Source organism: Eubalaena glacialis, chromosome 10 (assembly GCF_028564815.1).
Source record: "Eubalaena glacialis isolate mEubGla1 chromosome 10, mEubGla1.1.hap2.+ XY, whole genome shotgun sequence".
Taxonomy (NCBI): domain Eukaryota; kingdom Metazoa; phylum Chordata; class Mammalia; order Artiodactyla; family Balaenidae; genus Eubalaena; species Eubalaena glacialis.
The window spans coordinates 86,960,683-86,976,608 of NC_083725.1; the positions used below are offsets into that span (position 1 = coordinate 86,960,683).

A 15,926-nucleotide genomic window follows, 5' to 3' on the forward strand; every position below is an offset into this window, starting at 1 on the left:
ATTCCTCGGAAAACAAATCATAGTCCAAACCCCACCTGCTCGATGCTTTGTGTCCACCTAGAGGGGTGGGATAGGGAGGGTGGGAGGGAGACGCAAGAGGGAGGAGATACGGGAATGTATGTATATGTATAGCTGATTCACTTTGTTATACAGCAGAAACTAACACACCATTGTAAAGCAATTATACTCCAATAAAGACGTTTAAAAAAAACAAAACAAAACCTGTTGAGCCTTTCTGTGCTACCCAAGCAGGGATTCATATGAAAATGTCCTGGTTTTACATCATAACTTAAAGGAAAACTTTCACAATGTCTGGAGCCCTTGCTATCCTGCAAATGAAGGAGGAGTTTGTCCTCAAAATTCTTGCATCAGGAATGAACTTAGGTGGCACCAGTGTTGACATCCAAATAAATATACATCTACAAAGGAAATAGGTGATGGCATCTACATCATAAATCTGAAGAGGACCTGGGAGAAGCTTTTTCTGATGGCTTGTACCATTGTTGCCATTGAAAATCTGGCTGACACCAGTGTCATATCCTCCAGGAACACTGGCCACAGGGCTGGGCTGAAGTTTGCTGCTGTGACCAGAGCCATTTTTATTGCTGTCCACTTTGCTTCTGGAACCTTCACTAATCAGATCCAAGGAGCTTTCCAGGAACCACGTCTTCTGGTGGTTATTGACCCCAGGGCTGACCACTAGCCTCTTACAGAGCTGTCTTATGCTAACCTGTCTGCCATGGCTCTGTGTAACAGATTCTCCTCTGCGCTATGTGGACATGCCATCCTCTGCAACAACAGTGGGTTGGACGTGGTGGACACTGGCCCAGGAAGTTCTGTGCGTGTGTGGTACCACGTGAGCGCCCATGAGAGGTCATGCCTTATCTCTACTTGCACAGAATCCTGAAGAGATTGAAAAGGAAGTGTAGGCTGCTGCTGGAAAAGATGTGACCCAGGAGGAATTTCAGGGTGAGAGTAACAGTGAGCATAAAGGCAGAAAAACAGAGAATGGGGCTTTTGTTAGCGATAGAGTGCTCCAATTTGTTGGAATGTGTAGTACACTAAAAAAGAAACACTCTGGTTATAAGCGTGTTTATAACACTCCAGCCCCTGAATTTACTGCCACTCCATCTGAGGTTACAGACCCTGCATCTGAAGGCACAGGAGCCCTCTGTGCCTATTCACCAGTTCCCTAGGGAAGACTGCAGGGCTCAGCCTGCCCCTGGGGACCGGTCTGCAGGTCCCACTGCTCAGGACACTGAATTGGTAGGAGGAACGACCACCGAGTGGTCTTAAGCTGTTCTTCCACGGGCTCCTCCACAGAAAAATGGAATGCGATTGACTGAAAATAAACATTAGTTTCTTTAAAACAAACATACAACAACAAAAAACTAGGACCAGATTCTCCCCTAGAGCATCTAGAAGAATGCAGCCCCGCTGGCGTCTTGATTTTAGCTTCATGAGAACTTGTCCAACTTCTAACCTACAGAACTCAAAGAAAATGTATTTGTGTTGTTTTAAGCCACTAAGCTTGTGTTCATTTGTTACCACAGCAACAGGAAACTAAAACAGATAAGCAGGAGAAAAGATATTTTTAGGTAGTATTAAGATCTAGAACAAAGAAAAAATTTTAAAGGATAATATGATAGTGAGCCAGTGAAAAGGCCCTCACACTTGGCCTGTGTTCTTGGTGTGTATAGAGCAAGAACGAGAACCATTAAGATGGAGATAGAGAAGTAGGCTTCATTAGAGAGGAAATACTTTAACGTTCTGTGTGAGATCATCTAACTCTGATCTGAATGAGGAAATTTAAAACTGGTGTAGGCTCAGACATTAGAATTTTTTCTGTAATGAATGTTGTGTTGTTTTTTTGTTTTTAAATTTACTTATTTATTTTTATATTTATTTTTGGCTGTGTTGGGTCTTCGTTTCTGTGGAGGGCTTTCTCTAGTTGCGGCAAGCGGGGGCCACTCTTCATCGCGGTGCGCGGGCCTCTTCACTATCGCGGCCTCTCTTATTGCGGAGCACAGGCTCCAGACGCGCAGGCTCAGTAGTTGTGGCTCACAGGCCTAGTTGCTCCGCGGCATGTGGGATCCTCCCAGACCAGGGCTCGAACCCGTGTCCCCTGCATTAGCAGGCAGATTCTCAACCACTGCGCCACCAGGGAAGCCCAAATGTTGTGTTTTATCTATGCCTGACAAAGAGAAACATGGGCCCTGCTTCGAGTTTTACACAGTAAAGGTAGGGATTTCTTTTTTTTTTAAATTAAGGCTTTTTGTAAGAGAAGTTTAAGGTTCGCAGCAAAGTTGAGGAGAATTATATAGATTTCCCGTGTACCCCCTGCCTCCACACACGCACAACCTCCTCCGTCATCCACATCCCCCGCCAGAGTGGTACATTTGTTACAATTGATGAACCTACATTGGCACATCATAATCACTCAAAGTCTGTGGTTTACTTTAGGGTTCATTCTTGGTCTTATATATTCTATAGGTTTGGACAAATGTATAATTATATGTATCCAACAATATGATATATTTTCACTGTCCTAAAAATCCTCTGTGCTTCAGTTATTCATCCCTCCCCCACAAACCCACCCCTACCCCATAACCCATGGCAACCATTGATGTTTTTACTGTCTCATAATTTTGCCTTTTCCAGAATGTCATATAATTTCACATAATTGGAATCATACAGTATGTAGCCTTTTCAGACTGACTTCTTTCGCTTAGTAATATTCATTTACTATTCCTCCATGTCTTTTCATGGCTTGATAGCTCATGTTTTTTTAGCGCTAAATAATATTCCATTGTATGTAAATAATATTCCACAGTTTATTCATTCACCTACTGAAGGACATCTTGATTACTTCCAAGTTTTGGTAATTATGAATAAAGCTGCTAAAAACATTCAAATGCAGGTTTTTGTGTGGACATAAGTTTTCAACTGAGTTTTGTTTTAAATATAAAATGGACACAGATTTCCAGTTAAATTTGGATAATTGAACATATAGTTTGTGTTCATTTTCTCCAAACGTTTCACTAAAATGATGGTGAAAAAGTTTTTTAAAAAGCTATAAACCCCCAAGAAAAAAGAGAATGGGACACCAGGCAACAATATTTAGAAGATGTTACCCAGCTTTTAGACGATGGAAAGCTGATAGACAAATGCAAAGTGACCTAGAGAGTGGTGAAGGGTGATTTCTAAATGCCTTTCAGTGGAAGCCAAAAGGAACTCATCTAATTCATGCATGAACTGTGGAAAAGCTTGGGAATTGAAATGACCAGGTAACTCTGAAAGCAGGATGATTGACTGAGGGTTAAAAAAAGATGATTTGCCGCAATTGTATATGTAAGAGGAGTTAGACCCACCCCAGCCTACACAGACAAACAGACAAGCAAATGGACTTCACCTATCATGGAAGAATATGGAAATGTATCTCTGCAGGGTGATCATATAGTCCCAGACCTCAAGGACAGAGGTGTAGCTGAGGTCTGGGGTGAGATGAGATGCCTTACTGAAGTCAGGAGGAAAAATGAAAGTTTTCATACTGAATAGTAAGACTCTATCCCCAGCTCCTTTCTCAGTTCAGCTCCTAGAATGCTGGTTACCAGATGTTTAATCTTCTCCAGGAAAAAGCTTGGAGAACTCCTGTAAACAGGAGGAGGGGAAATTATCAGGAAGATTAAATAAGAATGTTTCTTGATTTGAAGGACATACAATGCTCTGCCTCTTAGTGACAAGCACAAAGACAACAAAAAAGTCCCTTATTAAATTTTCAGAACACTAGAGATAGAGTACCATAATGGTTCCAGAGAAGGAATTTTTAAAAAAAAATACACAATGCTTCAGGAATCAGAATGGTATTAGTCTTCCCAATAGCAACATTAGAAGATGGAAAGCAATGAGACAATGCCATCAAAAAATATTGTATCAATACTTAGAATTCATAGAAGCAAAACTATCAATCAAGTGTGAAGGTAGAAAAAATCAATTTTCACATTTGCAGGGTTTCAAATAACAAGACTTGTTATAAATAAATAAATAGCAGGCCCCTGTTTATATACATAAACAAGCTCCTGGTTCAGGAAACTGTGGGAGTATGTAATCCAGGAAGGATATAGGATCCAGAAAGCAAGAAGGTGACACAGAAGAGAGATGGAAAGCCCCCCAGAACGATGGTGACTGAGGACTCCAGGTTGGCATCTATATGACAGAACTAGAAAGCATCTAGTGTAGACTGAAGGGCAGAAAGCTCCAGGAGAAATGTATCCAGGGAAAAAAAAGGAACTAATAGATTACCTGATGAGTTTGATTATATCAAGAGAAATTAGTTCTCTTGATATGTTTTGAGATGGATTAATGACAGGAATATAGAAACATAATAAAACAACATCAACACATAGCAGGATACAGTTATGAACTCTAGGGAAAAGAAAATTGTATATAAGAAAGGAAATGAAAGCAAAGTAGCCCTATGGTTTGGCTGTGAGCAGGGAGAGGTGGATGGCTTGAGTTGGAATTCTAACTCTGCCACTAAACTGTGTGATCCTGTGAGAGTTGCTTGTCATTATTATTTTGATTGGTCTATTAACATTACATTTTTATTTAAATAAAATTAGTGAGAGAATGGGGGATAGCAAGTGTGTGTGTGTGTGTGAGAGAGAGAGAGAGAGAGGTGTAAAGCAGAATTAAAATTAATTCCTCATCTTTCAAAGGAGGATGTCAATAGACGTCAAAAATTGAACATCAGCCAACAGCAGTGTAATGATTATAATAGCTGACACATATAGTGCTTACTTATTCTATGCCAGGAACTCCCTTATCCTTTACACACACACGCACATACACACACACACACTCCTTTAATCTCCACAAAAGTGGTACCTCTTAGTAGCAAGAATTGTCAGTAGGTTAAATGAGTCAAAGGACTGCTGCTGTTAAAAAAAAAAAGTTTGACTTCTAAATCTAGTTTCATATATCACTTTGATAAAATAAAAGTTAAACTAAATGTAAAATGTATAATGCATTAGAGATATGTTTGTATTGTCTTACTTGCTATGGTAGAAAAGTGCTTTAATTTCTGTTATTACCAAAATTTTGCCTCCCTAGAATCTGAAGTCATGAACTATTGAAAATTACTCTCCTCTCCCCATCTACCCTCTTCTGATCTTATAGCCTCTGGGATAGGAAGCACTGTAAGAAAGCTGAGCTCCATGCAAATAGCGGGGTTGATTTGCACACAATTTGCACGTCCTGATATTGTTTCAAGACTCATTTCAACCTTGAGGACTATCCCTAAAAGGAAAATACAAGTGGCCAAAGAATGGGGGGTTCATTTGCTCCTGAATCATCTCAGTCTAAAAGGAGTCAGTCACATCAGATCCATTGTTAGCTGCATCTGTCCCGAGGAGGAATTTTTAGATGGTGAAGGGCCCAAGGGTAGAGAGTAAGGGCTGTTGATTGATGCCATTTGCCACTGACATTTTCCTTTTCTCCACTCACTAAATAAATGTGCTAATTTTTCTCTTTTAATGTCTGGGGTCATGCCAGTGATGAAACAGGAGAGTGGGCTAGGGAGAAATAAAATATACTTATTAGAAATTAAGTTATCTCACAGAAGCAATCTCCCAATGTCATTTGAGTCCATAATTTTCAAACTGATCTAAACAAGTGTTCTAATGATGGCTCTTTTGTACTATCTATGTGTCTGTGGATAATTTTTCCCCAATCCCTGAATGAGTTAAAAGTCTGACGATCATAGGGGAAAGGAGACTATTTTTAAAAAATATTTTATTGGCTCACACACAGACTGTTACAGTAGTTAGTTTCTGAGTTGAGACCCCTTTGCCTTCATCTTCTCTCCACACAGTTTATCATACTGCTGCCTGATAAACTTCTAAGAACATTACTGTGCTTGATAAAATCATTTCTTTGCTCATGATTAAATTTTTTTTCCAATTATCCATAAGAAAAAAATCTAAATTTCTTAATTAAAATCTGAGGTCTCTGAGAGCAAGATACGTGTCTTATTTATTTCTTCTTCCCGGTATCCAGTAAAAGCATGTAATTATGACTTAGCAATGTTAATAAACATTTAATTGAATTAGCTTGAAATTTAAGGCTATCTTTTGTCTTACCCTGTTCTGCCTTTCTAATATTTTGTTCTATAATTATTCTTACATGACCCTTTCCTCTTTCTAGTACTTTTAATTTATATTCTAAACCTTGGATTTGTCTATCTATCCTTTTTCCATTCATCCATTTATCCATTCATAAAATACTTTTAAGGTGATAAATCAAAATACTCTGAGTCATAAGTAATGGAAACTCCAACTCTAATTGGCTTAAGTATTAATTAAATGTGGTTCATTGACTCAAAAATTTGGAAGATCAGTCTAGTTAGAGGGCAGGTTTCAGGTATGGTTTGATAAGAGCTCTGACTCTGCTTGTCCACAATGAATGACCGAAGGTATTGGCACTCTGTATCCAGAGTCTCAGTGAATGACCACAGCCTCTCCATTTTACACAGTAAAACCTACCCACTGTGGTTCTCACCACGGTATAATGGTGTATTTACTATTATTATAATCCTACCAGAAGGCACAAAAAATTGTGTAAATTGCACAGTTATTCAATCCTGATTTATCAGTGCCCTTTTATTCTTTGTATTAGGAAAAAAGCCATACATATGATATAAATATTATTTGAAACATGTTTTCCTGCTGACTTTCTAATAATTAAAATCAACCAGCTGTAGGTTAGCCTTTTTAGGTCAAAGAAAATTTTCTATTTGACCACTAGAGGGCAGCAGTTAGAAAACATTTCTAGCTGCCATTGCATTTCATTACATTTTTGTTGTTCCTTCTCCAAAATTATGATTAGAGTATGCTTATAGCAGTTAAATATTCTGTATTTTAAATATTCTATCCTATTATCAAACTATGTATTCAGATATTTACTCTGGAAAGGGTAACTTTAAATATTCTAGAAATGAAATCTTTTCACCTTCTGCCTCTCACAGTATGACTTAGAAAACAGTGTGAAGAAGTTAAACAGACAATCTCTAGGTGTTTGCAGCCAAGTGGGTGATTTCAATAATGTTACATGCTTTCTTCCAAGGAATACCATATTCTATAATCTGGAATGATAAGCATAATGGTACCCAAAGGGAATCAGTAACCCAGGATGATGAAAGCAAAATAGCATCCCTATAGGACTCAAAGAGAGAGAGAGAGAGAGAGAGAGATTTCAATTAGGTAATATTTCACCAGACCCGAAGAACATTACATATTACTTGTCATTTAATCTATTTATTAGTCTGTAAAATACCTTAAGTCAGGGTGATCTCTGTTTTAGACTCCTTCATGGTGAAGTGTGTATTTCTTTAATTCTCTTTACAAGTTGCATCTCTTTTCTATTAATTTTCCCCCAATATTCTCTTATACAATCACAGCTTTTACTTTAAGAAAAAATTTTTTTGAGAGTTTAAAGAGGCTAATACTTTCAAAATCCTTTTGTAATTTATCGCATTGCTCTATGTATATAGTGTGGGATTCAAAACTAGGAATACTTTTCTGGCATTAGAAGAGCAATAGTTGGTCTTCATTCACTTTAACACTTGGGTTTTTCCAAGGCACAATGTTGTGTAAGTGAATGAGAATTTTTTCCCCTTGGGTACACAAAGAAAGAAATGGAATAAAATGTATACATCTTTCTAATGGTAAATTATAAAGAGTAAGATGCACACAAAAAGGACACATTACATATATGATTATATACATGTATTCTGGTAGTTAAATATATATACTTAAGATTACAGTTTATTTAGAACTCCCTACTTCCATATTTTAAATCAGACAGATCACAGGTAAATCAAAAGATAATTTATATTAGGCCATTAAATATAGCAGTGCAAAGTACTGAGTTATGTACACAGATGTGGGTAAGACAAACTAAATTATTTCTTCTATCTCTGTTTCTCAAGAAATTGTATAATCATAATTTCTTGGAAATGTCTCTGAAGCTAACACTGCAAAGTCAAATAAAGCTGAACAAAAAACTGTCCACTTAAAAACCCTTGGTAAGAAAAATGTCACAGATGAATCCTAGAGCTTATTTGTATAACCTCAACCTGAAAGAAGGGTGTAATTAGAATGAACATTGATTTAATTATTCAAAGTCAAATAAAGCCATACTATAAAAAACCTTTCCAAAACAGTTTTCTCTTTAGGAATGTGCACGCTGTACAACTGTTATGAAAAGCTATAAAACTGTGCTAAGTCAACTGGTTTACTACACCCTAGAGAGAACCTAGCCCACAGTGAGTGCAAATATCTGTTGAGTGAATATTTGTTGATAAATATTTTTTGAAATAAATTTGCCTTAAAAACACCTTACCAGTGATTTATAAATAGCCCTAATTATAATGCCTTTAAGTATATATAGTATATATGTATATGTATATTTGGTGATGAGAAAGGAAACTTATCAAACTTATATAACTATTTCAAAATACTTAAAAAATTATCACAATTTATTCTATTGGGACTGAAAACATTAACCCATTTTTACCCCATGATTACCATGTCATTTCTAAATCTTAACAGAGTGAAGTTTCTTTATAATGACTCTTTCATTAACTGAGGGACTCCCAGACAACCAAGTTATTTCTAAGGACATTTAGTATTTGGTCAGGTAATTGCAAACATATTGCCCACAGAGGATGCTTCATATTTTTAGGTGTAGATTTTAATTTAACAAGTGCCAAAAAGAAGGAGAAGGAGGAGGGAGAGGAAGAGAAGAAAAGAAGAAGAGGAGGAAGAGGAAGAGGAAGAAGAAGGAGGAGGAGAAGGAGAGAAGAAGGACAGAAAGAAGGAAGGAAGGAAAGAAGGGGGAAGGAAGGAAGGAAGGAAAGGGAAGGGAAGGGAAGGGATAGGAAGAAAGGAAGAAAGAAAGAGGGAAAGAGAGAAAGAGAAAGAAAGAAAGAAAGGAAGGAAGAAAGAAAGAAAGAAAGAAAAACAGTTTTAATTACATAATTAAAGACAATTGCTTCTAAAATAATAACATATCCTTCCACCAGAGGGCAACATTTGCAAGACATTTAAATGATCTCGCAAAAGTATTTACTAACACAAAGATATAAACAAATGCAAACATAACATTGCTATTGGGTAATATCGTATGTAAATTTCAAAGAATACTATGATGACAATTATTTAAACAATTGCTTATAAAACTTAATAATACTCAGTAAAACACAAACAATAAATTGACTTCTTTAAATATGTAAGAAAATAGAATTTTCAGAAAGGAACATATTTCTCTATATCATTGGCATTTTTTTTCAGTTCGTTATTAGCTGTTTAGTTCAAATACAATAAAAAAAACTTAGGGTGGAAGAAATGAAGAAAATATTGTTCTACATCAATGAATAAGTTAATGAAAAAGTCATAGAATTTTATAAGTGGAAGGGCTGATAGAGATCACTTACTACAAGCCTTCATTTGTACAAATAAGGAAACCAAAGTTTATTAAAGTTAAGTAATTGATTCAAAGTTGCAGGGATGCTAATCAGCAGAACCAGGACCCAAACGCAGGTCAGCTGATTTCACATTCCATACTCTACACCATTGATATTCAAATCGTGATCCACGGGTGCAGCCCTGAGCGTGTTAGAATTGCTGAATCTTGGGCTCCACTGTAGAGCTATTGAATCAGAATCTGTATTTTAACAAAATCTTAAATGGTGAAAAACTACTCTAACCCATGCTGCTTCTTCATCACTGGTTGCATGACTTCAGGCAATTCATTAAATCTCATTTCCCTCCTCAATAAACTGGGAATAAAAAAAACTGGGAATGAAATGTTATTTTGAAAAATCATTCCAAAGAATAAATGAGATAATGTAAATGAAAGTCATTCATAAATTATAACACTACACACGTTAGTTATAGTCAATGAAACCTTCTCCTTTTATTGCTAAGAGTGCTTGGATAAAGGCGACAATTCTACTAGAGAAAGAATTGCCTAATAATGTAATTTAAGGCTAAAATTGGATGCAAAATATTAACAGTAAGGGAAGGTGTCCAGAGAATGGAAGACTTTTTCAATGTCCCTAAATTAATGTCATATGTATAACTACTAATATTTCCTTGCATAAAGATAAAGCTGGTGAAAGTAAGGTCACAAAAGTACATGTTCAGTGTTTGGATTTGGGGACCATACATGAAGAAAATATGTTGGATTAGTAAGTAATATCTAAATATATGTCTCTTATATTGGGTGTAGCTATTAAGAATAGCTTAAATTGTAGCCTAGCAACAATTCTTGTAATTTTTCACATACAACATTTTCCCCTTGTTTATGACTTTGCTCAAGATGTCTCCTCTGGCTGGGATCTCCCCAAGTGCCACCATCCTTCCCCACCCAATTTCCTGGGCTGTCATCATTTTTACAGGACTAAGTTTCTCTTCAAGTATTAAGACAGACAAGGAAATATCACCTCCTGAAATCTTTTCTGTACACTTTATATTCCCAGGCTGGGTTACTTAACTTGTCCAATTTCACCCAGAAGTATCTGTCATTGTATTTATGTGTCTATTTCCCATGTAGCTTGTGAGATCTTTCAGGGAACAGCCCCAGAACCTAGTGAAATTTTTAGCACTAAATAAATATTTTTAGTATGAATAAATTAATATTAGCAGTAATTCTGATTTAAACACACACTTTTATCAGGAGAATGGAGGAGAGAGCCAAATGACATTGATTTCAATAAGGTGAATGTAATTATTTTACTCTACAAACAATGCTTTTGTGTTGGATTTGTATCATTCATATATATGTGTATATATGGATATATATATATATATACACACACACACACATATATGACTTAACAATCAAGTTTGCCAGTGGTTTAGATCTCTAATCATTTTGGGTGAAACTTAGGCAGGAATGCTTGGAAAAATCATTTTTATGTCACCATCCTAGCTTCACAGATATTTGTTTGACTTCTATTTTTTATATAACTTTCTGGAATTTCAAAATAATGGATATCCCTAAATGAATTAAATTTAATGAATTTGGTCACTAAAGATTTGAAAAACTTAGATATTTTGAAAAACACTTGATGAGTCAAGTCCTGACTAGATTGAATCTTTTGTTTGGAAGAAGGTAGTTTAATGAGTTTTCTTTTTTCCCTTTTTACAGTTGATCACCTTTGGGGGTAGATACTATTTCAAGGCATTCCAGAGTTTTAGAAAAATCTTGTTCAGTATTGTAATAGGAAATATATATTTTAATGCACAACAAAATAAGAGAAAGCTGCTTCCAGTATCATTTTCTTTATTATAATTCATAGTAAAATATAATTTGATAAATATTAAATTTAATAATGGTAGTTTTAGCTACTTTTGAAATTTTTTTCAGCTATCCATTCAGTGTATGCATATTCATTGTATTATTTGGCCTATTTGGGTACTATTCTTACATGATTCTGTATTTAGATCCATACTTCTGAGATATGGTAACAGAATCCCTAAGAAAAATCTACTCCCCCTGTTGGCTTAAAGGAAATCCAAGGATTTTGACTTTGCGAATGTGTTTCAAGGACAATCTGTTTTGTAACTATTTGCCTGAATTTCATCTAAGAGGTTCGTGATTCATGTCAAATGCATTAATAATTAACATTAAGCTTGCATAGTTTTCTTGCTTTGCTTAATGAAATAGATTCATTGATGCTATTCTTATATATGTGAAAGCAAATATCTTACATGAATTTCTCTCTGTAGTTCTGCTTTAGGAGAAGATGGTACAAAATAAAAATTACATTTAAAAAGATTATAAGTAATTTTAAATAAATCTTGAAAATATCATCAATGATAATTTGTTAACAAGCACAAGGTATAGCCACAAATTTCATCAGTATATTGGTATTTCAGTAGTGTGCTGAAAATTAGTTAAGTGAAGAAGCATACAATTCCAAGGAATTTATATTAAACTGCTTGCCTTTTATTTAGCCAAGAACACAGGAAAACTATTCTTTTTAAATTATTTCTCTATTCCCTCCCCCGCCTCCCTCCTTCCCTCTATCCCTCTTTCTTGCTTCCTTCTCTTTCTTCCTTTCTTCCTTCCTTTTTTTCTTACCTATCAGGGGTTAAAACAAAACACAGGAACAATATAATTATGCACTTTGTATACATATATTTTATATTCAAGGGAGCCCCGGTGCCCCAAATAACACAAACATAAGTAAAATGTGTTGTAATCTTCCTTCCCTGCAACACTGTCAGAGCTGGCATCAGCGTGCTGGGCAGAACATAGGAAACTAGAAGTAACTTGTCAATTTTTAATAAAGTCTTTCTCTTTTGCAGAGCTAAATGCACCATTCTCCCTGCAAACCCTGGCGATGATGACATCTTCTCACTTGGTTTCCATGGCATCCTTTCCTGAAGATCCCCTGTATAGCCCTTGGTCAGGGCCATCCTCCCAATTCCCCTAGAAAGTTGGCAACCTGGCCAGCCAAAAGAAACCTCCCCTTTTCCTGAAACTTACTCTGTCCGTGGTGCTGAACCATTTTTCCGAGAAGCGCCCAGGCGGGCGCTGTCAGCGGTGCTGAAAACAAAATCTTCCCTGACGCTGCCCAAATCAGAACTGTGTATCTGTTATTTACTCACTTCCTCAAAGAGCAGCAAGCTTTCTCCATCTTAATTCGACTCTACCGCAGAGCAGAGTTTGCGCCGGCGTGATGGGAGGAGATCATGGGCAAGGAGGAAAAACTAATAGCAGTATCGCTCACTTGAGACCTAAGATGCTCCCATGAGTTTTGGGAATTGCTCTGCTCCTTACAGCAAAGGCACCATTTTAAAAAGTACTATTCTTTTGACTTTATCCTTACACAAGGGTTCTGTGGTATTTCCGCCCACGTTTAAAAGGCAGAAGATTTGACAGCAACAAGGCTTTCAAAACCGGGAATTTACATTGTTTTCCAGTGGACTGACTTCCAGGACAAGGACTCATCTGCATCCGCCCAAATACCAGGGCACTGCGTGCGCCCTTTGCCACCGGATCCTCCCCTTCCAATGAGACTTTCTGATTGTGTCTACCAACTCTCCTATTAGGAAACCCGTGGGTTGCATGCAGCTATTCTGTTGTATTCTCGTTCTCACTCTCCCTCCTCTCTCTCACTCGCACTCTTGCAAGAAGCACACCGATACCGTTCTGCTGAGAAGAAAAAACCTACAACTACCTTAAGCGATTAAGACAATATGCGCAACTCTCCCCTTTCCTAGCGATTTCTATTTAAATGTGGCAAGAGCCGACACCAAGCTTTGCAAGAATGGAGTCGGTAAAACAAAGGATTTTGACCCCAGGGAAAGAGGGACTAAAGAATTTTGCTGGAAAATCCCTCGGCCAGATCTACAGGTAAGGAAAAGCAAACCTATGTTTGCCTGGGACTCAGCATGAAAAAAAATCTGCAGAGCTATTTCCTTAAATCCTGGTTGCTTAGAGAGATTGTAATATGTTCGGAAAATCTTTTTTGTTGCTCATTGCTGAAGCGGGGCTGCTCTGGAAACCTACTTATTAATTCAGGAATGTTGCACTAAATTAACCTGTCTGCTGTGTGTGTGTGTGTATATGTGTGTGTGATTTTTGTTTTGGTACCTGCAGATTCTTATCCTTTCCTACCGAGGATTTATCCTCTTTACAATTAAGAAATGACCTGCACCTGTTCAAAGAGCCTTTCTTTTGTTGCTTATAGTGACACCAAATTAAATTCCTTTAATGCAGAAAAATGAATAAAAAACACAACCACCTAAAAAATTAATCAATAAAATTCCAAAGAGTAGTGGCGAAAAGAAAGCTGGGTCTCAGCTTTAAAACCACTTGAGTAGAGAATCCCCCAGTGGAATCTTCCTTCTGTACTGAAGGAAGAAGAATCAAAATATATCAATAATTGATAGCTGAAACAGTTACTCTCTTTAAATCTGAAACAATGTATATGCATTTTTAATTATTTGACCTCTCCTAGAAGTCTATTTCTTGCATGGGAAATGTCACAGTGCTTTTAAGAAAAGCCATAATTATAACCAGCAAAATGACTTTGGAAGTACTAGAAATGATTTAAAATTTTAATTCTCCCTGTAGTCACTATACTAATTATTCTGTAAATTTTACAACTTTAAATTTTTTCAAGAATATTAAATGAACACACATTTTCTTAATAATGTGAAAATCAAGAAGAAAGGGCAGAAACAAAAGGATAAATGATTCTAAGAGAGCGCTAATTTTTGCATTTGGGAAATTGAAGCCTTTGGAAATGTATAGGATATGTAAAGAAAATGACCAAGGCACCTCCTAATTTTCCAAATCTCTCTGGTTCTGGTGGGCTTCTTGTAGGCACCATCATGCACCTATGCGGCAGTAGATACTGCAAGGGCCCTGCAGTCCCGCAGCTGCCCTGGAAAGAACTGTTCTTTCCCAGCTCAACTGACATCAGGTGGGGAGTTCAGGTGCAGAGTTTAACTTTGCATATATGAGCATATGAAGCCAATATAAAAAAAAATCACATTAGTTGAATTTTTCTCTGTTAGAATAAATTGCCGTGTACTCTAACATTGGAATTGGGCTTTAGGAATAAGTATTAACATAGCCACAAATACATTTATGATGTTTCCCCAGTTGGTATTCTGTAGAATTTGGAAGTCTGACATTTTTTTCTGGTAGCCTCAAATTGCTTGACAGCCATCTCCCGAGCTATGCATTCTTGAAATTGATCTAAAATTTTCATTTGCTTTACCTGTGGGTATGAAAACAATTGTGTGTGGATATAATCATTTAAAGGGGCACACATAGAAAAAAGATATATGGTGGATTGGAAAACATCTGCAAATCATAAACAGAGAGGTTCTTTGTTTAAATATCCATCTCAAGGGTCCACGGTGTGTTACCCTTCACATTCCTCTTCTTTTTAATAGAAATTTCGCTGATGTATTGTGGACCAAAACAGCACTATCAGCTTTTAGTAAAAGCATTCTATCGCTCTGCTTTCCCCTTTCCCCTTTCCCCTCCCCCCAAGGACGAAAGCCTAAAAGCAACTGAATCAGTGGGATGAAATCTTAGGAAATACTATGCAAGTTAAGAAACACAAAACGAAACATAAATGTGAGATCTTCTACCTTGGTGTGGAACATCTTACCAGAGTTGATTTGGGGGTGCGTTGGTATAATCTGGGAGTCTCATTTTACGTCTTTGGAAATGGGTCCATGACATTTTTCGGTGTTTGTAACTGAGATAGTAGTGACACAAGATTGTGAATAATTAATTATTCATGTTCTGGCAGTAGGAATCTTAGGTGTCGGCCATATGTTGTGGAGGCCTTTGTTTCAAACTCAAGTAACAAGGGATAAAAGAGTAAGCTGTGTAACAGGAGAGTAATTGTTGAACTGGCATCCTAGGGGCTGGAGGAAGGGGAAGGAGAGTGCGTGACACTGAAAGAGTGTTCACAGACCTTCTCCGCTTGGGCACCGGACGGGACAGGCCTTGGTGCCAGGGGGCTCCCGGGCTTAGCTGGCAGGGAGCGGGGGAGGGGATCCCGGCGTCCTCAACCCGGAAAGCTTCAACTTGGCTGGGAAGGAAGGGGTAGCGTGGGTGCAGGACTCTGCCTGGGTCCGCCCACCACGGAGCAGCCCTCGGGAGGCTGGGTGGCTGGATGAAAGCGGCTGTCGCCCGGGCAGAGCACTGCGCGCGGGAGGTGTCTACACAGGCGCTGAGAAGGCGCTGAGAAGGCGCCTTTCGGGTCACCCTTACAAACTGCAGATCCCGCAAGAAAGTTAGGCTCAGGCGGTGTATGTGAATCAAGGCGCTGTGGGGTGGATCCCGAGGGAATGGGCACTGGTTGCCATAGGACAGAAGATACAAAAGTT

At 37.5% G+C, this 15,926-nt stretch overlaps 1 protein-coding gene and 1 pseudogene across 1 annotated transcript in view; both read left to right on the forward strand.

Moving 5' to 3' along the window:
• The first annotated feature begins 308 nt into the window (after positions 1 to 308).
• LOC133099462 (small ribosomal subunit protein uS2-like) lies at positions 309 to 1,296 on the forward strand (annotated as a pseudogene).
• A 12,043-nt stretch (positions 1,297 to 13,339) lies between these two features.
• Positions 13,340 to 15,926, forward strand: part of SLC17A6 (solute carrier family 17 member 6) — a 35,532-nt gene continuing 32,945 nt past the window's right edge. The window contains exon 1 of the mRNA XM_061203150.1: positions 13,340 to 13,425. Within this exon, the coding sequence (XP_061059133.1) occupies positions 13,340 to 13,425 (86 nt within the window). The remainder of the gene's footprint in view (positions 13,426 to 15,926) is intronic.